General features: G+C 43.3%; 1 protein-coding gene across 1 annotated transcript; it reads left to right on the top strand.

Annotated features, from left to right (window-relative positions):
* Positions 1–1,028: 1,028 nt before the first annotated feature.
* On the top strand, positions 1,029–25,914 carry LOC139541848 (scavenger receptor cysteine-rich domain-containing protein DMBT1-like). The gene is made up of 16 exons (XM_071346748.1): positions 1,029–1,077; positions 3,364–3,699; positions 4,660–4,764; positions 7,640–7,957; positions 9,817–10,134; positions 10,627–10,968; positions 11,889–12,206; positions 12,412–12,672; positions 15,227–15,525; positions 17,077–17,428; positions 17,936–18,247; positions 19,170–19,471; positions 19,710–19,953; positions 22,508–22,806; positions 24,988–25,402; positions 25,892–25,914. Exons 1-16 carry the CDS (start codon positions 1,029–1,031, stop codon positions 25,912–25,914), a joined length of 4,293 nt encoding a protein of 1,430 aa, XP_071202849.1.
* Positions 25,915–26,898: the final 984 nt, after the last annotated feature.

Here is a 26,898-nt window from a genome sequence, read left to right as displayed (position 1 = left end):
AAAAGTACAAATGAACTTTGACCCAGATTTCTGACATTGTCTGGGCCATAGCCAAAGGAGAGAAGGTGTGCCTGATCTGAAGCATGTGTTCTAGAATACAATGCCTGCCCCAAAAACAGATTATGCAGAGGGGATTATGTACAATTCATTCACAATGACTCAGCCTCTCATAATCCAAAAACAATGTGATCGTGAAAAGTGCAATATATGAGATATATTCCCATGCAAGCATATTCATTCATAATTAAATATTGTTTCAAAACCAATAGTAAGATCATTAGCAGTTATATGATCTCTAAAGGGGAATTATATATCTAACATGCAATTTGCGCATCACCAGTTATAAAACAATTTTGCATAAAGTGTTTTATGACTGGCTTGAACTGAGTTATTGCGGGTGGCATTATATTTCTGTTATATATCTAACATGCAATTTGCGCATCACCAGTTAGAAAACAACTTTGCATAGAGCTTTTTATGACGGGCTTGAACTGAGTTATTGCGGGTGGCATAATTATTTATTTTTAAAATCTTTTCCCCCTGCTTTATTCTCTCATTTACATAATGCATGTGCATGAATCCTAATTTAGAATTGGGTCCTTAGTGAAAAGGGAGTTTCCTTTTAAGGTGTAACCCGTTGAGATATTGACCCCACCCCACTATCTATCATGAAACAGGCCTACCCCTCAAGGAATTGAAAGTGGGAAGAGGAAAGCACCTTGAACATACTCATTTGGCTCTGAAACAACCGTTTCCCAATTAAATTCATAATTTTTTCCAAAGCTTGTATTCTGTTTTGATAAACAGTGTGCTAGTCTTATTCCCAGAGAAGATGCCTTCATGTGGTTTCTTCAAATAGTAATCTTCACGGGTGTTATATAACGTGTATTCAGTGATAAATAAATGCCACCTTTTGTTAGATATCAGTTTTTTTCTTTGTAGGAATCAGGTGACACACAACAAAAGGTAACATAATCTGTCTATAAAAAGGTTCATACATGACAATACACTCATTCTCAACGTTGATCATGACTCTTACACCCAAGCGCAAGTGGTATCTAGCATTTGTGATTGCAGGTGAGCAAATTGTATTTTAACAATACCATTTATGAATATTTATGTTAACTATTTATGAATGTGTTTGTCCCATATGAGCAAATAGTGTGTTTCACAAAATACTTAATGTACAATTCATATTTTGTGTACTACATGTATACACAGGGCTCTAAGATTTCATGTTGTAGTTTTGTGCATTGGTTCTCAGAAAATAATAATTGATTTAATATTATTGGGTTAATCCACAATAGTGACTCTACTCACTAACATTTCCATTGTATATTCTATTGCTTTACGAAAGTTCAGAAACAGCACTGTGAGGTATATGACTACTAATATCCTGATCTACTTTGCTTTCCAATTAATCTGTTAACTAAAAGCAAATGAGAACTGAAACACGTCCGTGTCCATCTCTTATCAACTCACACAGACAGAGGACTTTTGACATGGCAATACAATATAACATCTTTACCTCATTGTATGTTTATCATTATTTTCCACTCAAGTAGTTGTTTGCACCAATGAAGGAGCATCTCGAGTTCTAGATAGAAGTAAGTATAGTGAAGCAGACTTGTAATTAATTCTGTTATTAAGTTTAATCTTAATCTTAATAAAAATACAAAATCAAATGTACAGTGCCTTGCAAAAGTATTCACCCACCTTGGCATTTTTCCTATTTTGTTGCATTACAACCGGTAATTTAAATGGATTTTTATTTGGATTTCATGCAATGGACATACACAAAATAGTCCAAATTGGTGAAGTGAAATGAAAAAAATAACTTCTAAACGAAAAAGTGGTGCGCGCATATATATTCAACCCCTTTGCTATGAAGCCCCTAATAAGATCTGGTGCAACCAATTACCTTCAGAAGTGACATAATTAGTTAAATAAAGTCCACCTGTGTGCAATCTAAGTGTCACATGATCTGTCACATGATCTCAGTATATATACACCAGTTCTGAAAGGCACCAGAGTCTGCAACACCACTAAGCAAAGGGCACCACCAAGCAAGCGGCACCATGAAGACCAATGAGCTCTCCAAACAGGTCAGGGTCAAAGTTGTGGAGAAGTACAGATCAGGGTTGGGTTATAAAAAAATATCAGAAACTTTGAATATCCCACGGAGCACCATTAAATCCATTATTTAAAAATGGAAAGAATATGGCACCACAACAAACCTGACAAGAGAGGGCCGCCCACCAAAACTCACGGACCAGGCAAGGAAAGCATTAATCAGAGAGGCAACAAAGAGACCAAAGATACTCCACAGCGGAGATTGGAGTATCTGTCCATAGGACCACTTTAAGCCGTACACTCCACAGAGCTGGGCTTTACGGAAGAGTGGCCAGAAAAAAGCCATTGCTTAAAGAAAAAAATAAGCAAACCCATTTGGTGTTTGCAAAAAGGCATGTGGGAGACTTCCCAAACATATGGAAGAAGGTACTCTGGTTAAATTAGACTAAATTTGAGCTTTTTGGCCATAAAGGAAAACACATTGTCTGGCTCAAACCCAACACCTCTCATCACCCCGAGAACACCATCCTCACAGTAAAGCATGGTGGTGGCAGCATCATGCTGTGGGGAAACTGGTCAGAATTGAAGGAATGATGATACTAAATACAGGGAAATTCTTGAGGGAAACCTGTTTCAGTCTTCAAGAGATTTGAGACTGGGACGGAGGTTCACCTTCCAGCAGGACAAGGGCGTTAAGCATACTGCTAAAGCAACACTCGAGTGGTTTAAGGGGAAGCATTTAAATGTCTTGGAATGGACTAGTCAAAGCCCAGACCTCAATCAAATTGAGAATCTGTGGTGTGACTTAAAGATTGCTGTACACCAGCAGAACCCATCCAACTTGAAGGAGCTGAAGCAGTTTTGCCTTGAAGAATGGGCAACATTCCCAGTGGCTAGATGTGCCAAGCATGTAGAGACATACCCCAAGAGACTTGCAACTGTAATTGCTGCAATAGGTGGCTCTACAAAGTATTGACTTTGGGGGGTGAATAGTTATGCGCGCTCAGGTTTTCTGTTTTTTTGTCTTATTTCTTGTTTGTTTCACAATAAATAATATTTTGCATCTTCGAAGTGGTAGGCATGTTGTGTAAATCAAATGATACAAACCCCCAAAAAATCTATTTTAATTCCAGGGCAACAAAATAGGAAAAATGCCAAGGGAGGTGAATACTTTCACCAAGCCACTGTAGTTCCATGATGGCAATCATACACTGTAGTTCCTATATATGTGACTATCATATAAATACCCAGTCACTTAATGTGGGACTTAACAAAACAATTATTTTCCAGCCTCCACAGTCAGTGCTGGAGGAGTACGTTTAGTGGATGGCCCAAACAACTGCTCTGGCAGGGTGGAGGTGTATTATGCAGGCCAGTGGGGTACAGTGTGTGATGATGACTGGGACCTTCTGGATGCCAAGGTAGTGTGTAGAGCGCTGGGCTGTGGGGTGGCGCTGGAGGCCCCGGACCAGGCTCACTTTGGCCAAGGCAGGGGGGAGATCTGGCTAGATGATGTGGAATGTTCTGGGAATGAAGAGGCGCTGCTTGGCTGCAGCTCAAATGGACTGGGGTCACACAACTGTGGACATTCTGAAGATGCAGCAGCGATATGTGAGTGGCAGTCAGGTAAGTGTGTGGTTGAATTTTCTCAAAAGATTTATCTAAACTACCAACACCAGCCAGGGGCTTGTGTAATGCTACCATTTCTCCCCTCTCTCTCTCTCTCTCCCTCCCTCTCTCTCTCTGTCTCTTTCTCTCCCTCCCTCTTTCTCTCTCTCTCCTGCTCTCTCCCTCTCTTTCTCTCTCCCTCTCTCCCTCTTTCTCTCTCAGGTCCATCCCCTTCAGATTTCCATTGTGAGTAATTTAAAAATTATTCCCCAATGGGCACAGACATCAATTCAATGTCTATTCCACGTTGGTTTAACGTAATTTCATTGTAATGATGTGGAAACAATGTTGATTTAAACAGTGTTCCCAGTGGGTCTTTATTTTATGTTTCAATTGCAGAAAACCTCACTATTTGCAAAGAAATTATGGTCACATCAGATATCCTGTATATTCACACGTCATGAGAAGAAACCCTTTACCGCAAGGGCATATCGACAGATTTTTCACCTAGTCAACTCAGGAATGCGAACCACCAACGCTATTACCCGCTTGGCTACCTACCGCCTTTGACCTTTGACAATGGTAGGTGATGTCTGTCTCTCCAGCAGTAGTTGAAGAGGAAAGATTAAAATCAAATTTATTGTTCACATACATGTGTTTAGCAGGCCGCTCAGCAAGGAAGAAGCCACTGCTCCAAAACCGCCATAAAAAAAGCCAGACTACGGTTTGCAACTGCACATGGGGATACAGATCGTACTTTTTGGAGAAATGTCCTCTGGTCTGATGAATCAAAAATATAACTGCTTGGCCATAATAACCATCGTTATGTTTGGAGGAAAAAGGGGGAGGCTTGCAAGCCGAAAAACACCATCCCAACCGTGAAGGACGGGGGTGGCAGCATCATGTGAACAAGCAGTGGCTCGGGTGGTTGATGTCCTTGATGATCTTTTTGGCCTTCCTATGGCATCGGTGCTGTAGGTGTTCAGGAGGGCGGGAAGTTTTCTCCCGGTAATGCGTTGGACAGACCGCACCACCCTCTGGAGAGCTTTGCGGTTGTGGGCCGTGCCGTTGCCCAACCAGGCGGTGATACAGCCCAACAGAATGCTCTCAATTGTGCATCTGTAAAAGTTTGTGAGGGTTTTAGGTGTTAAGCCAAATTTCTTTAGCCTCCTGAGGTTGAAGAGACGTTGTTGCGCCTTCTTCACCACACTGTCTGTGTGGGTGGACCATTTCCGTTTGTCAGTGATGTGTACGCCGAGGAACTTGAAACTTTCCACCTTCTCCAGTGGGGTCCAGTGCGATCTTCACCACACTGTCTGTGTGGGTGGACCATTTCAGTTTGTCAGTGATGTGTACGCCGAGGAACTTGAAACTTTCCACCTTCTCCAGTGCGGTCCCGTTGATGTGGATAGGGGGGTGCTCCCTCTGCTGTTTCCTGAAGTTCACGATCATCTCCTTAGTTTTGTTGACGTTGAGTGAGAGTTTTTTTTCCTGGCACCACACTCCCAGAGCCCTCACCTCCTCCCTGTAGGCTGTCTCATCGTTGTTAGTAGTCAAGCCTACTACTGTTGTGTCATCTGCAAACTTGATGATTGAGTTGGAGGAGTGCATGGCCACGCAGTCATGGGTGAACAGGGAGTACAGGAGGGGGCTGAGCACGCACCTTTATGGGGCCCCAGTGTTGAGGATCAGTGAAGAGGAGATGTTGTTTCCTACATTCACCACCTGGTGGCGACCCGTCAGGAAGTCCAGGACCCAGTTGCACAGGGTGGGGTTCAGACCCAGGGCCTCGAGCTTGATGATGAGTTTGGAGGGTAATATAGTGTTGAATGCTGAGCTATAGTCAATGAACAGAATTCTTACATAGGTATGCCTCTTGTCCCGATGGGACAGGACAGTGTGCAGTGTGGTGGCGATTGCATTGTCTGTCAATCTATTGGGGCGGTAAGCAAATTGAAGTGGGTCTAGGGTAGCAGGTAAGGTGGAGGTGATATGATCTTTGACTAGTATCTCAAGGCACTTCATGATTACAGAGGTAAGTGCTACGGGGCTATAGTTATTTAGTTCAATTACCTTTGCTTTCTTAGGTGCAGGGACAATGGTGGCCATCTTAAAGCATGTAGGGACAACAGACTGGGATAGGGAGAGCCAGCTGGCCTGCGCATGCTCTGAGGACGCGGCTAGGGATACCATCTGGGCCGGCAGCCTTGCGAGGGTTAACATGTTTAAATGTCCTACTCATTTCGGTCATGGAGCAGGAGAGCCCACAGTCCTTGATAGCAGGCCGCATTGGTGTCACTGTATTATCCTCAAAGAATCGAAGAAGGTGTTCAGCCTGTCCGGAAACAAGACGTCGGTGTTCCTGGTTTTCCTTTATAATCCGTGATTGTCTGTAGACCCTGCCACATACGTCTTGTGTGTGAGACGTTGAACTGGGACTCAACTTTGTCCCTATACCGACGTTTAGCCTGCTTGATTGCTTTGCGGAGGGAATAACTACGCTGTTTTGTATTCTGCCACATTCCCAGTCACCTTGCCATGGTTAAATGCGGTTCTTTGCTCCCTTCTATCCAGTTTCTGGTTGGGGTAGGTTTTAGTAGTCACAGTGGGTACAACATCTCCTATGCACTTCCTGATAAACTCATTCACCGTATCGTTATATGTGTCGATATTATTTTCTGACACTACTCTGAACATATCCCAGTCCGCGTGATCAAAACAATCATGAAGCGTGGATTCCGATTGGTCAGACCAGCGTTGAATATTTCTCACGACGGGTGCTTCCTGTTTGTGTTTCTGCCTGTAGGAGAAAGATGTAATCGTGGTCCAATTTGCCGAATGGAGGGCCTGGGAGGGCCTTATATGCATTCTGGAAGGTAGTATAGTAATGGTCGACAGTTTTAGTAGCGCGAGTACAACAATCAATATGTTGATAGAATTTCAGGAGCCTTTTCCTCAAATTTGCTTTGTTAAAATACCCAGCTACAGTAAATGCAGCCTCAGGATATGTGGTTTCCAGTTTACATAAAGTCCAGTGAAATTCTTTGAGGGCCGTTGTGGTATCAGCTTGAGGGGGGATATAGACCGCTGTGGCTACTATTGAGGAAAATTCTCTCGGGAGATAGTACCTTCAGCATTTGATTGTGAGATATTCTAGGTCGGGTGAACAGAAGAACTTGAGTTCATGTATGTTATGACAGTTACACCATAAGTCGTTAGTCATGAAACATATACCGCCACCCTGCTGCTTCCCGGAGAGATGTTTGTTCCTGTCGGTGCAGTGTACTGAGAACCCAACTGGCTTTACAGAGTCAGACAGTATGTCTCGAGAGAGCCATGTATCTGTGAAGCAGTGTGTTACAATCCCTGGTGTCTCTCTGAAAAGCAACTCTCGCCTTGAGCTCATCAACTTTATTATCCAGAGATTGGACATCAGCGAGTAAAATACTCAGGAGTGGTGGCAGGTGTGCAGAAGACCGCCTTGAGTACCTTAATTACTCTGGGGAGAGCAAACAAAGGATCTGCTCCAGGGAAGTTGTAATCCTGGTCGTATTGCTGGAAGTTCTGGTGAGTTACCGCCGCTCTAATATCCAATAGTTCTTCCCGGCTGTATGTAATGACACAAAATAATTCCTGAGCTAATAACGTAAAAAATAGTACATAAACAAACAAAATGCTGCAGAGTTTCCTAAGAACTAGTCGCGATGCTGCCATCTCCGTCGGCACCATCATAACACCATACCATACTCTTTCTCTGTCTCTCTCCCTCTCCCTCTTTCTCTCCCTCTCTCTCTCTCTCAGGTACGTACCCTTCAGATTCAGATTCCCATTGTGAGTAATCTAAAAATGATTCCTTACTTTGTTTCAGTTGCAAAACAAGTCATAATATGTATTTGTAAAACAAAAAGTCGGTGCCCGTTACGCGTTCCTTCCTTACCCTTCCTCTTAACTCAAACAGCTGACTTGACAGTGCGCCTAGTTGATGGCCCCAACCGCTGCTCTGGCAGGGTGGAGGTCTACCAGGATGGGAGTTGGGGGACAGTCTGTGATGATAACTGGGCTTTGCTAGATGCCCAAGTTGTATGTAGGGAGCTGAGCTGTGGACCAGCCACAGAGGCTCCTCACCAGGCTCACTTTGGTGAGGGGAGTGGCTCAATCCTATTGGATGATGTGGCGTGCATGGGAAGTGAGGGATCTTTACTGGAATGCAGCTCAGGAGGGATAGGAAACCATGACTGTGGCCATGATGAAGATGCCAGTGTAACTTGCATGATGGGTAAGTCTCAGTCTACAATTACAGTAGACAAAAATAGTTTATGTTCAGATGAATTAAGGATAATTTAATACCTGTTTTTCACAATATCTCACTCTCATTGTCAATGTCCATATTTTCCTATTTTCATAACATCCTATTCAAGAACAAGAAGACCCATTTAGAAAGGGTAAGATCAATTCCATACAACTATATTATACATGTGTCATGATGACTGGGACGTGAGCACTGCTGACAGCTCCACTGTATGTGGGCAATTTTTTAAATTTAATTTAACTAGGCTAGTCAGTTAAGAATAAATTCTTATTTACAATGACGGCCTACCTCGGCCAAACCTGGACGACGCTAAGCCAATTGTGCGCAGCCCTATGGGACTCCCAATCACAGCCCGATGTGATACAGCCTGGGTTTGAACCAGGCACTTAGACCGCTGCGCCACTCGGGAGCCCTTAGGATGGCACCGGAAGGGCTGGGTTTGGTATGGGAGGTGGTATTCCCATTCTGCTAGAAAACATGGCCTGTGTTGGAACAGAGGACTCTCTCTTTGACTGCCTCTCTGATGTGATAGGTCAGTCATGGTTATATGCTGTGGGGTCTGAATTTATTGACACCCTTGACAAAGATGAGCAAAAATGACTATAAGATAAATAATTAAAATACTGAACTAAATTGTATGCTCAGAAAAATTGGGAAATTATATTATTTATACTAATAAAATTGCTTAGAGAAAGAGATTTTGTTTAACAAGTAATATTTCTTTCTCTCAAAAAGGTAGGGGTCAAAATTATTGACACCCCTGTTTTCAATACCTTTCAATGCTTCACCTTGCGAGGATAACAGCACTGAACCTTTTTCTAAAATGGGTAATGATACAGAATCCTTCCAGATCCTAGATATCCTTTGTCTGAGCTTATGGCCTGCCCTCTTCCATTCAAACCACAGGTTTCCAATGTCTTTCAAATCCGGAGACTGAAATGTTGATTTTGTGGCCAATTAACAATTTCTTTGTGGATTTTGATGTGTGTTTGAGATTATTGTCTTGCTGGAAGATCCACTTGCAGCCAAGTTTCAGCGTCCTGGTAGAGGCAACCAGGTTTTTGGCTTAAATGTACTGGTATTGGGTAAAGTTCATGATGTCATTGACCTTAACAAGGGCCCCAGGACCAGTGGAAGCAAAATAGCCCCATAACATAAAAAATACACTACCATATTTTACAATAAGTCTGGGCTTCCTTTCTGCTCATGCATTTTCATTTTGACGCCAAACCCCACCACTGGCGTGTATGGCCAAAGAGCTCAACTTTCATGTAATACAACAAATATTAACACCTGGAGTTTGCTAAACGGCATTGGCACTTGGATTAGAACCGGTGCTTTGGTCAGATAACATGAAAATAGAGCTCTTTGGCCATACACATCAGTGGTGGGGTTTGGCGTCGACATGAAAATGCATGAGCGGAAAGGAAGCCCAGACTTATTGTAAAATATGGTAGTGTATTTTTTATGTTATGGGGCTATTATGCTTCCACTGGTCTTGGGGCCCTTGTTAAGGTCAATGGCAAATAATCCTGCAGCAATAGGAAATGTGAATTATTATGTGCATTATACTTAATTTTCATTTTTGTAGAAATTGTTAAATATTTCGTAACGGCAAATCAAGTCTGAAATTTCAAAGTGAAAATTGCAAACTTCAGAAGCCTTCTTAAACCTCAAATAAACGACAAGTTCTAAATTGCCTGCATTGCAGGAAGGTTCTCCTACAACAGGGTGATCAAATTAAGATCCTTTTCCACCTACAAAGTTTTCAACTCAACATCAATCCCACACCCTGTCATCTTCACAGTTCTACCTGTCTATTACAGATGGCATTTCCAGAGTGCGTCTGGTCAACGGTCCCAACAACTGCTCTGGTAGAGTGGAGGTGTTTGACTCTGGCCAGTGGGGTACAGTGTGTGATGATGGCTGGGATCAGAGGGATGCTCAGGTGATGTGCAGAGAATTGGGCTGTGGAGGAGCACTAGAGGCCTTTGGATCTGCCAGGTTTGGAAAGGGCAGTGGCTCCATCTCTCTGGATGACTTGGCCTGTTCTGGCTCTGAAGACTCTTTGCTGCAGTGTCCCCACAGTGGCCTGGGTAACCATGACTGTGGCCACCATGAAGATGCAGGAGTCACCTGCGCTGGTAAGATAAATGTTTGTGGCAGGAAGTTTATACATCATTATATTGTATATGTTGGTAATAGGGCTAGTGTTACACTGTAAAAACCAAATTCTACAACAGGTATTTCTGTAGACATCCAGCCATTGAACTCCCTGTGGACCGTCTTATTCTCTTTTTGCAGTATTGGCTCGATCTATTATGGCATCTTACTTTATTAACTGGATCAAAATCATGTATAAAAAACCTAGCGCCATATTCACTAATGAAGTCCTTTAAAAATGATTCCTTCAGTGTAGAGGAACCGGTCAAGTTTGCAGTATTTTGCCTTTGCTTTTTGCAATGTTTATAAAGCTATAGTATACGCAAAGAAAAACAATGCAAAATTGATGAAACATGCACTCAGCTCAGTATTGTTCGTTAACCCAATTGTTACTTAATAAAGTGAACAGGGATGCACCTAATTTCTAATCAAACCACTTAGTAAATGGAGTTAACAGTTATCTTTGTTTACAGGTCCTACAGAGAACAACAGCATTTTCACAGTGCGTCTTGTCAATGGTCCCAACAACTGCTCTGGTAGAGTAGAGGTGTTCCACTCTGGCCAGTGGGGTACAGTGTGTGATAATGACTGGGACCTGCTGGATGCCAAGGTAGTGTGTAGAGCGCTGGGCTGTGGGGTGGCGCTGGAGGCTCCGGACCAGGCTCACTTTGGCCAAGGCAGGGGGGAGATCTGGCTAAAGGATGTGCAATGTTCTGGGAATGAAGGGTCACTGCTTGGCTGCAGCTCAGATGGACTGAGGTCACACAACTGTGGACATTCTGAGGATGCAGCAGCGATATGTCAGGGGCAGTCGGGTAAGTGAATGGTTGAATTATCTCAGACAACTTATTTAAACTTCCAACACCAACCAGGGGCTTGTGTAATGCTACCATGTTTTTCCTCCCTCTCTCTTTCTCTCTCTCTCAGGTCCATCCCCTTCAGATTTCCGTTGTGAGTCATCTAAAAATGAATTACCACTGGGCACAGACGTCAATTCAACGTCTATTTCACATTGGTCAACGTAGTTTCATTGTAATGATGTGGAAACAATGTTGATTTAAACAGTGTGTTCCCAGTGGGTCTTTACTTTATGTTTCAATTACAGAAAGCCTCACTATATGCAAAGAAATGACGATTCACACGTCATAAGAAGAAACCCCTAACTGACATAACCAGTTTGCCTCAGTGCAGTTTGTGGTCACTTATCACCATAAATCTGAGCATTGTTTATGGTCGGTATATTTTAGGTCCGAATAAGAGATTTACATTTACATTTTAGTTATTTAGCAGACACTCTTATCCAGAGAGACTTACAGGCGCAATTAGGGTTAAATGCCTAGCTCAAGGGCACATGAACAGATTTCTCACTTTGTCAGCTCGGAGATTCAAACCAGAGACCTTTCGGTTACCGGCCCAAAGCTCTTAACTGCTAGGCTACCTGTCTCCTTTGACCTGGGTCCTGTAATTCAGCTGGCAGACAATGGCAGGTGCTGTCTGTCTCTCCAGCAATAATTGAAGGGGAAAGATTTAACACCATACGATATTCTCTCCCTCTCTCTCTCTCTCTCTCTCCGTCTCTCAGGTCCATCCCCTTCAGATTCTCATTGTGAGTAATCAAAAAAACATTTTTTACTTTATGTTTCAGTTGCAAAATGAGTCATAATACGTATTTGTAAAACAAAAAGTTAGTGCCCATTACACGTTTCTCCCTTTCCCTTCCTCTTAACTCAAACAGCTGACTTGACAGTGCGCCTAGTTGATGGCCCCAACCGCTGCTCTGGCAGGGTGGAGGTCTACCAGGATGGGAGTTGGGGGACAGTCTGTGATGATAACTGGGCTTTGCTAGATGCCCAAGTTGTATGTAGGGAGCTGAGCTGTGGACCAGCCACAGAGGCTCCTCACCAGGCTCACTTTGGTGAGGGGAGTGGCTCAATCCTATTGGATGATGTGGCGTGCATGGGAAGTGAGGGATCTTTACTGGAATGCAGCTCAGGAGGGATAGGAAACCATGACTGTGGCCATGATGAAGATGCCAGTGTAACTTGCATGATGGGTAAGTCTCAGTCTACAATTACAGTAGACAACAATAGTTTATGTTCAGATGAATTAAGGATAATTTAATAGCTGTTTTTCACAATATCTCACTCTCATTGTCAATATCCCTTCTCCATATGTTCATATTTTCATAACCTTCAATTCAAGAACAAGAAGACCCATTTAAAAACAGTAAGATCAATTCCATACAACTATATTATAAGTGTATCATGCGGGGCAGTGGGGTACGGTGTGTGATGATAACTGGGACGTGAGCGCTGCTGACGTGGTCTGCAGACTGCTCCGCTGTATGTGGGCGATAGATGCCCCCGTATGGGCCTGGTTTGGTATGGGAGATGGTATTCCCATTCTTCTGGACAACATGGCCTGTGTTGGAACAGAGGAATCTCTCTTTGACTGCCCCGCTGATGTGAAAGGTCAGTACAACTACATGCATCCTGAGGATGCGAGCGTTGTCTGCTCAGGTGAGATTAAAGGGGAAGTTCCATATTCAACTGTTAGATGGTTCCTGATCCTGAAAGTAGTTTATTGGCCAGGAGAACTGTAATCCATGTTTCAGTTTTCTTTAAACAGCCACTGCAACCTTTAGCTAATTTTAAACGCAGTTAGCTTTATTTATTATATAGCACGTTTTAAGGTTACATACAGTGGGTTCCAAAATTGTTGACAACCTTGATAAAGATGAGCAAAAATTACTGTATAAAATAAATAGTAACGACCGGGGTCAGCCTGCAGGCAGCTGGCCCACCACAAGAGCGCGATGAGCCAAGTAAAGCCCCCCCAGCCAAACCCTCCCCTTACCCGGACGAGGCTGGGCCAATTGTGCGCCACCCTATGACAGCCGGGTTGTGATACAGCCCGGGATCAAACTCGGGTCTGTTGTGACACCTCTAGCACTGTGATGTAGTGCCTTAGATCACTGCGCCACTCAGGAGGCCCTGCCCTCTTCAATTTAAACCACATGTTTTCATGGAAAATGTTGATTTTGTGGCCAATTAATAATTTCTTTGTGGATTTTGCTGTGTACTTTGGGTTATTGTCTTGCTGGAAGACCCACTTGCAGCCAAGTTTCAGCCTCCTTCAGAGGCAACCATGTTTTTGGCTAAAATGTCCCGGTACTGGGTAAAGTTTCTGATATCATTGACCTTAATTAACAAGGGTCCCAGGATCAATAGACGCAAAATAGCCCCATAATATCAAAGATCCTCCACCATATTTTACAGTACGTACTGTATGGGTTATTTTCTGCTCATGCATTCTCATTTCGACACCAAACCTACCACTGGTAGATTATTACATACGGGAAGAACTATTGGATATCAGAGTGGTGGTAACTCACCAGCACTACCAGCATTACAACCAGGAATACGACTTTCCCGAAGCGGATCATTTGTTCACACCACCCAGGGCAATTGAACTGATTCCAGAGAGCGACCCAAAACAACGCCGGTGAAAAAGAGGGACTGGAAGCAGTCTTCTAGTCCAACTTAGGAGGAGCGCACACCACCCACCGCTTCCGAGTATATTACTCGCTTTCTGAAGAGACATCAGGGATTGTAACATATTCTGTTTCACGGAAACATGGCTCTCTCGGGATATACTGTCGGAGTCGGTCCAGCCATCTGGATTCTCAGTTCATCGCGCCGACAGAAATAAACATCTCTCTGGAAAGAAGAAGGGCGGGGGTATATGCTTCATGATTAACGACTCATGGTGTAATTGTATTAACATACAGGAACTCAAATCCTTTTTTTCACCCGACCTAGAATACCTCACAATCAAATGCTGACCGTATTATCCCCCCTCAAGCCGATACCACAACTGCCCTCAAGGAACTTCACTGGACTTTATGCAAACTGGAAACCATATATCCTGAGGCTGCATTTATTATAGCTGGGGAATTTAACAAAGCAAATTTTAGGGAAAGGCTACCTAAATTCTATCAGCATATCGACTGTAGTACCTGCGCTGGAAAAATACTCAACCATTGTTATTCCAACTTCCGGGATGCATACAAGGCCCACCCCCGCCCTCCTTTCAGCCAATCTGACCACAAATACATTTTGCTCCTCCCTTCCTATAGGTAGAAACTCAAACAGGAAGTATCTGTGCTAAGGACTATTCAACGCTGGTCTGACCAATTGGAATTCACGCTTCAAGATTGTTTTGATCACGCGGACTGAGATATGTTCTGGGTAGCTTCCGAGAACAATATTGACGTGTACACTGAGACGGTTACTGATTTCATCAAGAAGTGTTTAGGAGATGTTGTACCCACTGTGAGTATTAAAACCTACCCTAACCAGAAACTGGATAGATGGCAGCATTCGCGCAAAACTGAACGTGCAAACCACAACAAAGTAGTAATTCCCTCGGCAAAGCAATCAAACAGGCAAAACGTCAGTATAGAGACAAAGTGGAGTCGCAATTCAATGGCTCAGACATGAGACGTATGTGACAGGGTCTACAGACAATCAGACTACAAAAGGAAAACCAGCCATGTCATGGACACCGACGTCTTGGTACCGGACAAGCTAAACACGTTCTTTGCCCGCTTTGAGGATAACACAGTGCCACCGACGTGGCCAGCTACCAAGGAGTGTGGGCTCTCCTTCTCCGTGGCCGACGTAAGTAAGACATTTAAACTTGTTAACCCTCGCAAGGCAGCCGACCCAGACGGCATCCCTAGCCACGTCCTCAGAGCATGCGCAGCTGGCTGGTGTGTTTACGGGCATATTCAATCTCTCCCTATCCCAGTCTACTGTCCCCACATGCTTCAAGATGGCTACCATTGTTCCTGTACCCAAGAATGCAATAGTAACTGAACTAAATGATTATCACCCCGTAGCACTCACTTCTGTCATCATGAAGTGCTTTGAGAGACTAGTTAAGGATCATATCACCTCCACCTTATCTGTCATCCTAGACCTACTTCAATTTGCCTACCGGCCCAATAGATCCACAGACAATGCAATCGAATGCTGTTCATTGACTGAAGCTCAGCATTCAACACCATAGTACCCTCCAAGCTCATCATTAAGCTCGAGGACCTGGGTCTGAAACCCGCCTTGTGCAATTGGGTCCTGGACTTCCTGACAGGCTGTCCCCAGGTGGTGAAGGTAGGAAACAACATCTCCACTTCGCTTATCCTCAACACTGAGGCCCCACAAGGGTGCTTGCTCAACCCCCGCCTGTACTCTCTGTTTACCCATGACTGCATGGCCATGCACTCTTCCAACTCAATCATCAAGTTTGCAGACGACACAACAGTAGAATGGTTGATTACGAGCAATGACGAGACAGCCTACAGGGAGGAGGTGAGGGCTCTGGGAGTGTGGTGTCAGGAAAATAACCTCTCACTCAACGTCAACAAAACAAAGAATATGATCGTGGACTTCAGGAAACAGCAGAGGGAGCACCCCACTATCCACATCGACGGGACAGCAAAGGAGAAGGTGGAAAATTTGAAGTTCCTGTGTACATATCACTGACAAACTGAAATGGTCCACCCACACAGACAGTGTGGTGAAGAAGGCGCAACAGCGCCTCCTCAACCTCAGGAGGCTGAAAAAAATTGGGTTGTCACCTAAAACCCTCACAAACTTACAAAATTGAGAGCATCCTGTCGGGCTGTATCATCGCCTGGTACGGCAACTGCACCGCCCACAATCACAAGGCTCTCCAGAGGGTAGTGCGGTCTGCACAACGCATCACCGGGGGCAAAGTACCTGCCCTCCTGGACACCTACAGCACCCGATGTCACAGGAAGGCCAAAAAGATAATCAAGGGTAACAACCACCTGAGCCACTGCCTGTTCACCCCGCTATCATCCAAAAGGCGAGGTCAGTACAGGTGCATCAAAGCTGGGACCGAGAGACTGAAAAACAGCTTCTATCTCAAAGCCATCAGACTGTTAAATAGCCATCACTAGCACAGAGAGGCTGCTGCCTACATACAGACTTGAAATCGTTGGCCACTTTAATAAATGGAACACTAGTCACTTTAATAATGTTTACATATCTTGCATTACTCATCTCATATGTATATACTGTTTTCTATACTCTCTACTGTATCTTAGTCTATGCTGCTCTGACATTTCTCGTCCATATATTTATATATTCTTAATTCAATTCCTTTACTTAGATTTGTGTGTATTAGGTATTTGTTGTGAAATTGTTACATATTACTTGTTAGATATTGCTGCACTGTCGGAATTAGAAGCACAAGCATTTCACTACACCCGCAGTAACATCTGCTAAACACGTTTATGTGACCAATAAAATTTAATTTGATTTAATTTGGTGTGCGTGGCCAAAGAGCTCAACTTTCATGTCATCCAACAAATGTAAACACCTGGAGTTTGCTAAATGGCATTGGCACTTGGATTGGAACCGGTGCTATGGTCAGATGACATGAAAAATAGAGCTCTTTGGCCACGCACACCAGTGGTGGGGTTTGGCCTCGAAATGAGAATGCATGAGCAGAATAGAACCCCATACTTATTGTAATATATGGTGGTGAATTTTTTATGTTATGGGGTTATTTTGCTTCCACTGGTCTTGTGGGCTTTGTTAAGGTCAATGGCAAATAATCCTGCAGCAATAGGAAATGTGAATTATTATGTGCATTATACTTAATTTTCATTTTTGTAGAAATTGTTAAATATTTCGTAACGGCAAATCAAGTCTGAAATTTCAAAGTGAAAATTGCAAACTTCAGAAGCCTTCTTAAACCTCAAATAAACGACAAGTTCTAAATTGCCTGCATTGCAGGAAGGTTCTCCTACAACAGGGTGATCAAATTAAGATCCTTTTCCACCTACAAAGTTTTCAACTCAACATCAATCCCACACCCTGTCATCTTCACAGTTCTACCTGTCTATTACAGATGGCATTTCCAGAGTGCGTCTGGTCAACGGTCCCAACAACTGCTCTGGTAGAGTGGAGGTGTTTGACTCTGGCCAGTGGGGTACAGTGTGTGATGATGGCTGGGATCAGAGGGATGCTCAGGTGATGTGCAGAGAATTGGGCTGTGGAGGAGCACTAGAGGCCTTTGGATCTGCCAGGTTTGGAAAGGGCAGTGGCTCCATCTCTCTGGATGACTTGGCCTGTTCTGGCTCTGAAGACTCTTTGCTGCAGTGTCCCCACAGTGGCCTGGGTAACCATGACTGTGGCCACCATGAAGATGCAGGAGTCACCTGCGCTGGTAAGATAAATGTTTGTGGCAGGAAGTTTATACATCATTATATTGTATATGTTGGTAATAGGGCTAGTGTTACACTGTAAAAACCAAATTCTACAACAGGTATTTCTGTAGACATCCAGCCATTGAACTCCCTGTGGACCGTCTTATTCTCTTTTTGCAGTATTGGCTCGATCTATTATGGCATCTTACTTTATTAACTGGATCAAAATCATGTATAAAAAACCTAGCGCCATATTCACTAATGAAGTCCTTTAAAAATGATTCCTTCAGTGTAGAGGAACCGGTCAAGTTTGCAGTATTTTGCCTTTGCTTTTTGCAATGTTTATAAAGCTATAGTATACGCAAAGAAAAACAATGCAAAATTGATGAAACATGCACTCAGCTCAGTATTGTTCGTTAACCCAATTGTTACTTAATAAAGTGAACAGGGATGCACCTAATTTCTAATCAAACCACTTAGTAAATGGAGTTAACAGTTATCTTTGTTTACAGGTCCTACAGAGAACAACAGCATTTTCACAGTGCGTCTTGTCAATGGTCCCAACAACTGCTCTGGTAGAGTAGAGGTGTTCCACTCTGGCCAGTGGGGTACAGTGTGTGATAATGACTGGGACCTGCTGGATGCCAAGGTAGTGTGTAGAGCGCTGGGCTGTGGGGTGGCGCTGGAGGCTCCGGACCAGGCTCACTTTGGCCAAGGCAGGGGGGAGATCTGGCTAAAGGATGTGCAATGTTCTGGGAATGAAGGGTCACTGCTTGGCTGCAGCTCAGATGGACTGAGGTCACACAACTGTGGACATTCTGAGGATGCAGCAGCGATATGTCAGGGGCAGTCGGGTAAGTGAATGGTTGAATTATCTCAGACAACTTATTTAAACTTCCAACACCAACCAGGGGCTTGTGTAATGCTACCATGTTTTTCCTCCCTCTCTCTTTCTCTCTCTCTCTCAGGTCCATCCCCTTCAGATTTCCGTTGTGAGTCATCTAAAAATGAATTACCACTGGGCACAGACGTCAATTCAACGTCTATTTCACATTGGTCAACGTAGTTTCATTGTAATGATTTGGAAACAATGTTGATTTAAACAGTGTGTTCCCAGTGGGTCTTTACTTTATGTTTCAATTACAGAAAGCCTCACTATATGCAAAGAAATGACGATTCACACGTCATAAGAAGAAACCCCTAACTGACATAACCAGTTTGCCTCAGTGCAGTTTGTGGTCACTTATCACCATAAATCTGAGCATTGTTTATGGTCGGTATATTTTAGGTCCGAATAAGAGATTTACATTTACATTTTAGTTATTTAGCAGACACTCTTATCCAGAGAGACTTACAGGCGCAATTAGGGTTAAATGCCTAGCTCAAGGGCACATGAACAGATTTCTCACTTTGTCAGCTCGGAGATTCAAACCAGAGACCTTTCGGTTACCGGCCCAAAGCTCTTAACTGCTAGGCTACCTGTCTCCTTTGACCTGGGTCCTGTAATTCAGCTGGCAGACAATGGCAGGTGCTGTCTGTCTCTCCAGCAATAATTGAAGGGGAAAGATTTAACACCATACGATATTCTCTCCCTCTCTCTCTCTCTCTCTCTCCGTCTCTCAGGTCCATCCCCTTCAGATTCTCATTGTGAGTAATCAAAAAAACATTTTTTACTTTATGTTTCAGTTGCAAAATGAGTCATAATACGTATTTGTAAAACAAAAAGTTAGTGCCCATTACACGTTTCTCCCTTTCCCTTCCTCTTAACTCAAACAGCTGACTTGACAGTGCGCCTAGTTGATGGCCCCAACCGCTGCTCTGGCAGGGTGGAGGTCTACCAGGATGGGAGTTGGGGGACAGTCTGTGATGATAACTGGGCTTTGCTAGATGCCCAAGTTGTATGTAGGGAGCTGAGCTGTGGACCAGCCACAGAGGCTCCTCACCAGGCTCACTTTGGTGAGGGGAGTGGCTCAATCCTATTGGATGATGTGGCGTGCATGGGAAGTGAGGGATCTTTACCGGAATGCAGCTCAGGAGGGATAGGAAACCATGACTGTGGCCATGATGAAGATGCCAGTGTAACTTGCATGATGGGTAAGTCTCAGTCTACAATTACAGTAGACAACAATAGTTTATGTTCAGATGAATTAAGGATAATTTAATAGCTGTTTTTCACAATATCTCACTCTCATTGTCAATATCCCTTCTCCATATGTTCATATTTTCATAACCTTCAATTCAAGAACAAGAAGACCCATTTAAAAACAGTAAGATCAATTCCATACAACTATATTATAAGTGTATCATGCGGGGCAGTGGGGTACGGTGTGTGATGATAACTGGGACGTGAGCGCTGCTGACGTGGTCTGCAGACTGCTCCGCTGTATGTGGGCGATAGATGCCCCCGTATGGGCCTGGTTTGGTATGGGAGATGGTATTCCCATTCTTCTGGACAACATGGCCTGTGTTGGAACAGAGGAATCTCTCTTTGACTGCCCCGCTGATGTGAAAGGTCAGTACAACTACATGCATCCTGAGGATGCGAGCGTTGTCTGCTCAGGTGAGATTAAAGGGGAAGTTCCATATTCAACTGTTAGATGGTTCCTGATCCTGAAAGTAGTTTATTGGCCAGGAGAACTGTAATCCATGTTTCAGTTTTCTTTAAACAGCCACTGCAACCTTTAGCTAATTTTAAACGCAGTTAGCTTTATTTATTATATAGCACGTTTTAAGGTTACATACAGTGGGTTCCAAAATTGTTGACAACCTTGATAAAGATGAGCAAAAATTACTGTATAAAATAAATAGTAACGACCGGGGTCAGCCTGCAGGCAGCTGGCCCACCACAAGAGCGCGATGAGCCAAGTAAAGCCCCCCCAGCCAAACCCTCCCCTTACCCGGACGAGGCTGGGCCAATTGTGCGCCACCCTATGACAGCCGGGTTGTGATACAGCCCGGGATCAAACTCGGGTCTGTTGTGACACCTCTAGCACTGTGATGTAGTGCCTTAGATCACTGCGCCACTCAGGAGGCCCTGCCCTCTTCAATTTAAACCACATGTTTTCATGGAAAATGTTGATTTTGTGGCCAATTAATAATTTCTTTGTGGATTTTGCTGTGTACTTTGGGTTATTGTCTTGCTGGAAGACCCACTTGCAGCCAAGTTTCAGCCTCCTTCAGAGGCAACCATGTTTTTGGCTAAAATGTCCCGGTACTGGGTAAAGTTTCTGATATCATTGACCTTAATTAACAAGGGTCCCAGGATCAATAGACGCAAAATAGCCCCATAATATCAAAGATCCTCCACCATATTTTACAGTACGTACTGTATGGGTTATTTTCTGCTCATGCATTCTCATTTCGACACCAAACCTACCACTGGTAGATTATTACATACGGGAAGAACTATTGGATATCAGAGTGGTGGTAACTCACCAGCACTACCAGCATTACAACCAGGAATACGACTTTCCCGAAGCGGATCATTTGTTCACACCACCCAGGGCAATTGAACTGATTCCAGAGAGCGACCCAAAACAACGCCGGTGAAAAAGAGGGACTGGAAGCAGTCTTCTAGTCCAACTTAGGAGGAGCGCACACCACCCACCGCTTCCGAGTATATTACTCGCTTTCTGAAGAGACATCAGGGATTGTAACATATTCTGTTTCACGGAAACATGGCTCTCTCGGGATATACTGTCGGAGTCGGTCCAGCCATCTGGATTCTCAGTTCATCGCGCCGACAGAAATAAACATCTCTCTGGAAAGAAGAAGGGCGGGGGTATATGCTTCATGATTAACGACTCATGGTGTAATTGTATTAACATACAGGAACTCAAATCCTTTTTTTCACCCGACCTAGAATACCTCACAATCAAATGCTGACCGTATTATCCCCCCTCAAGCCGATACCACAACTGCCCTCAAGGAACTTCACTGGACTTTATGCAAACTGGAAACCATATATCCTGAGGCTGCATTTATTATAGCTGGGGAATTTAACAAAGCAAATTTTAGGGAAAGGCTACCTAAATTCTATCAGCATATCGACTGTAGTACCTGCGCTGGAAAAATACTCAACCATTGTTATTCCAACTTCCGGGATGCATACAAGGCCCACCCCCGCCCTCCTTTCAGCCAATCTGACCACAAATACATTTTGCTCCTCCCTTCCTATAGGTAGAAACTCAAACAGGAAGTATCTGTGCTAAGGACTATTCAACGCTGGTCTGACCAATTGGAATTCACGCTTCAAGATTGTTTTGATCACGCGGACTGAGATATGTTCTGGGTAGCTTCCGAGAACAATATTGACGTGTACACTGAGACGGTTACTGATTTCATCAAGAAGTGTTTAGGAGATGTTGTACCCACTGTGAGTATTAAAACCTACCCTAACCAGAAACTGGATAGATGGCAGCATTCGCGCAAAACTGAACGTGCAAACCACAACAAAGTAGTAATTCCCTCGGCAAAGCAATCAAACAGGCAAAACGTCAGTATAGAGACAAAGTGGAGTCGCAATTCAATGGCTCAGACATGAGACGTATGTGACAGGGTCTACAGACAATCAGACTACAAAAGGAAAACCAGCCATGTCATGGACACCGACGTCTTGGTACCGGACAAGCTAAACACGTTCTTTGCCCGCTTTGAGGATAACACAGTGCCACCGACGTGGCCAGCTACCAAGGAGTGTGGGCTCTCCTTCTCCGTGGCCGACGTAAGTAAGACATTTAAACTTGTTAACCCTCGCAAGGCAGCCGACCCAGACGGCATCCCTAGCCACGTCCTCAGAGCATGCGCAGCTGGCTGGTGTGTTTACGGGCATATTCAATCTCTCCCTATCCCAGTCTACTGTCCCCACATGCTTCAAGATGGCTACCATTGTTCCTGTACCCAAGAATGCAATAGTAACTGAACTAAATGATTATCACCCCGTAGCACTCACTTCTGTCATCATGAAGTGCTTTGAGAGACTAGTTAAGGATCATATCACCTCCACCTTATCTGTCATCCTAGACCTACTTCAATTTGCCTACCGGCCCAATAGATCCACAGACAATGCAATCGAATGCTGTTCATTGACTGAAGCTCAGCATTCAACACCATAGTACCCTCCAAGCTCATCATTAAGCTCGAGGACCTGGGTCTGAAACCCGCCTTGTGCAATTGGGTCCTGGACTTCCTGACAGGCTGTCCCCAGGTGGTGAAGGTAGGAAACAACATCTCCACTTCGCTTATCCTCAACACTGAGGCCCCACAAGGGTGCTTGCTCAACCCCCGCCTGTACTCTCTGTTTACCCATGACTGCATGGCCATGCACTCTTCCAACTCAATCATCAAGTTTGCAGACGACACAACAGTAGAATGGTTGATTACGAGCAATGACGAGACAGCCTACAGGGAGGAGGTGAGGGCTCTGGGAGTGTGGTGTCAGGAAAATAACCTCTCACTCAACGTCAACAAAACAAAGAATATGATCGTGGACTTCAGGAAACAGCAGAGGGAGCACCCCACTATCCACATCGACGGGACAGCAAAGGAGAAGGTGGAAAATTTGAAGTTCCTGTGTACATATCACTGACAAACTGAAATGGTCCACCCACACAGACAGTGTGGTGAAGAAGGCGCAACAGCGCCTCCTCAACCTCAGGAGGCTGAAAAAAATTGGGTTGTCACCTAAAACCCTCACAAACTTACAAAATTGAGAGCATCCTGTCGGGCTGTATCATCGCCTGGTACGGCAACTGCACCGCCCACAATCACAAGGCTCTCCAGAGGGTAGTGCGGTCTGCACAACGCATCACCGGGGGCAAAGTACCTGCCCTCCTGGACACCTACAGCACCCGATGTCACAGGAAGGCCAAAAAGATAATCAAGGGTAACAACCACCTGAGCCACTGCCTGTTCACCCCGCTATCATCCAAAAGGCGAGGTCAGTACAGGTGCATCAAAGCTGGGACCGAGAGACTGAAAAACAGCTTCTATCTCAAAGCCATCAGACTGTTAAATAGCCATCACTAGCACAGAGAGGCTGCTGCCTACATACAGACTTGAAATCGTTGGCCACTTTAATAAATGGAACACTAGTCACTTTAATAATGTTTACATATCTTGCATTACTCATCTCATATGTATATACTGTTTTCTATACTCTCTACTGTATCTTAGTCTATGCTGCTCTGACATTTCTCGTCCATATATTTATATATTCTTAATTCAATTCCTTTACTTAGATTTGTGTGTATTAGGTATTTGTTGTGAAATTGTTACATATTACTTGTTAGATATTGCTGCACTGTCGGAATTAGAAGCACAAGCATTTCACTACACCCGCAGTAACATCTGCTAAACACGTTTATGTGACCAATAAAATTTAATTTGATTTAATTTGGTGTGCGTGGCCAAAGAGCTCAACTTTCATGTCATCCAACAAATGTAAACACCTGGAGTTTGCTAAATGGCATTGGCACTTGGATTGAAACCGGTGCTATGGTCAGATGACATGAAAAATAGAGCTCTTTGGCCACGCACACCAGTGGTGGGGTTTGGCCTCGAAATGAGAATGCATGAGCAAAATAGAACCCCATACTTATTGTAATATATGGTGGTGAATTTTTTATGTTATGGGGTTATTTTGCTTCCACTGGTCTTGTGGGCTTTGTTAAGGTCAATGGCAAATAATCCTGCATCAGCATGAAATGTTAATTGTTATGTGGATTAGAATTAATGGACATTTTTGTCGGGGTTGATACATTTTTCATAAGGGAAAATCAAGTCTGAGATTTCAAAGTGGAAATTACAAACTTCAGAAGCCGTCTTAAACCTCAAATACACTACAAGTTCTAAATTTCCTGCATTGCAGGAATGTTATCCTACAACAGGGTGATCTAATTAAGATGCTACATCTAGAGAGATTGCCAGATTTTGGCAATCTATACATACTGCTGCACAGAAAATACTAGATGTACAGTTTGATATGACCCCGTGTCTCTATCTTCTTAATGCCCAGCAGGACTTTGTTCTTGATCCTGACAGAGAAAATTTGCTCATGACCATTACATACTTTGCTAAGAAATGTATCCTTCTATTGTGGGCCTCTAGTACCTCTCCTACATTTAAAATGTGGATTGACCAGATTGTTGACTTTCTCCCTCTTGAAAAACTCACTTATGACCTCCACAAGAGACAGCCCAAGTTTGATAGACTCTGGTCTCCACTACTCCACTATATCTCAAATTGGACAGAGTGAATGGGGGGATCGGGGAGGTGAGCAGATGCGTGTTGTGTAAGGTGCTGTAAAATCTAAAAACTAATCATTGGCTCGTCATCTCAGCTAAGGCTGGAAATAGCTAATAAGAACCTTGATAGTGCTGCTGCAAGTTCTATATTTTAAATTTTGTTATAATTATTATTTGTGTGTATGTGTGTATGTATGTATATGTATGTATGTATATATGTATATATATATATAACATTTTTTTATTTTTTATTATTATTATTTTTTTTATTTTTTTTAAGTCTGTCACATCTGTGAATGTGGAATGTGTTTGGTTGGTTGATTGAAAACTTAATAAAACTTTAAATTGAAAAAAAAAGATGCTACATCTGTATATTTTCTACAAAGTTTTCAACTCAACGACAGTCCCACACCCTGTCATCTTCACAGTTCTACCTGTTTATTACAGATGGCATTTCCAGAGTGCGTCTGGTCAACGGTCCCAACAACTGCTCTGGTAGAGTGGAGGTGTTTGACTCTGGCCAGTGGGGTACAGTGTGTGATGATGGCTGGGATCAGAGGGATGCTCAGGTGATGTGCAGAGAGTTGGGCTGTGGAGAAGCACTAGAGGCCTTTGGATCTGCCAGGTTTGGAAAGGGCAGTGGCTCCATCTCTTTGGATGACTTGGCATGTTCTGGCTCTGAAGACTCTTTGCTGCAGTGTCCCCACAGTGGCCTGGGTAACCATGACTGTGGCCACCATGAAGATGCAGGAGTTACCTGCGCTGGTAAGATAAATGTTTGTGGCAGGACGTTTACATATCATGATATTGTATATGTTGGTAACTGTACTTACATTTGTGGCACAAATCCTATTCAAGTCATGGTACTGATATTAACATGTTTCCCACATCATCTTCAAATCATCTATAGGTGACTTTGTTGATTTTCGCAATACATTTTAGATACTTTCGGATGATTTGGATTGGATTCGTGCCACAAATTCTAAAACGTTAGCATTTGTAAAACAATCCCCAGGAAATTAACCAAAGCATGGATTTCTGTCAAACCTTGTCCGTAGACTGTTTACAGGGTAAAGAAACCAATGTAATTTTGTACTATGGGTGAACTATCCCGTTAAGCAGAAATCAGTCAAGAAGTTGTTGCTAGCTCATACGTAGATGCTGTGTAAAAGTCTGTGTGAAAAGTAATAATTTTGATCATTTTAAAATGTGGTGACCCTATGTGTCAATGTTTCACTGTTTTTCTAATTTTAGGTTCTGCTTCCGGGGACTTCTGAAAGCATGTACTGTAGAGCTCTCATCCATCCAGTCTAGTAGTAACAATGGTCAACCATAGATACTGTATGTACATTCAAATTCTATTTCTATGATACCAACTCTCTTCTCCTGGGACATGCTGGTGTGCAAATCAAACACACGTATAAAAATACAGTACGGAAAACCATTATCTGTAACAATTGAATTCTGACCAGAGGGGATTTTCTTGCTTTCAGCAAGGATTGTGACATCCAACTATTTAAAATCCTGCCTCATGTATCATTCATAAAAGCCCTCAATTCTTCATTCATGGTTTTAATTTCAATTCATTACATGATATTTAGACATTTAAAAGTTTGTGTTGACATTTTTCTAGTTCTACTAAACATTGTATTTGTTATGTCCCTTGCATAGTTTGCTTTCTACAAGTAACAGGACCTTGAGTCATATTACCAGGCTAGTGTACTGTGAATTATTATAGTTGACTCTATCTTGGATTAAATCAAAGTAATGAATACTGTATTGTTCTTCCAAGGTATTTACCATTTCTTTATTTTCTTTGGGATTTTACCCATATATTCCCAAAGTTGCAAGAGTAAGTTCACCTGCTAAATTCCTCTCCATCCACTCCATCAATAGAGAGCAACAATAGGTCATTGTTAGATGATCAAGGTATCTAATTAAGCTTTACAATATAGGCTAACTTGAACATTAGACTTTTCCCAAAATATCAATAGGAATATATTTTTCAAAGGCATTTCTATTACATTCTTTCTTTATTGTCCTCCTATTCCTCACCCACAATCACCATAATGGTTTCACATTGTCACGTTAGGCTTATGGGAGGTGCACTGCTGTTTAATTAATAAACATTAGTCAGACAATCACATTTATGACACGAGAGGCCCAGCAACTCAGCTAATTTCACAGGGTGAGCCTTAATAATCTCTATTTAGATTCTGAATATGCAATCAGGCAATTCCATTTTATGCCAGAAGAGGGAT

The sequence above is a fragment of the Salvelinus alpinus genome, chromosome 17, assembly GCF_045679555.1.
Source record: "Salvelinus alpinus chromosome 17, SLU_Salpinus.1, whole genome shotgun sequence".
In the NCBI taxonomy this organism is placed as follows: Eukaryota; Metazoa; Chordata; class Actinopteri; order Salmoniformes; family Salmonidae; genus Salvelinus; species Salvelinus alpinus.
The sequence above is the reverse complement of the archived record's forward strand: the minus strand, read 5'-3'. Positions and strand labels throughout refer to the sequence as shown.

Bases quoted from the DNA above. Each gene is read 5' to 3' on its own strand.
- LOC139541848 (XM_071346748.1), top strand. From the start codon at position 1,029: ATGACTCTTACACCCAAGCGCAAGTGGTATCTAGCATTTGTGATTGCA. The intron at 3,700-4,659 runs GTAAGTGTGTGG...TCGGTGCTGTAG, and splicing joins GATATGTGAGTGGCAGTCAG to GTGTTCAGGAGGGCGGGAAG. The intron at 10,135-10,626 runs GTAAGATAAATG...CTTTGTTTACAG, and splicing joins TGCAGGAGTCACCTGCGCTG to GTCCTACAGAGAACAACAGC.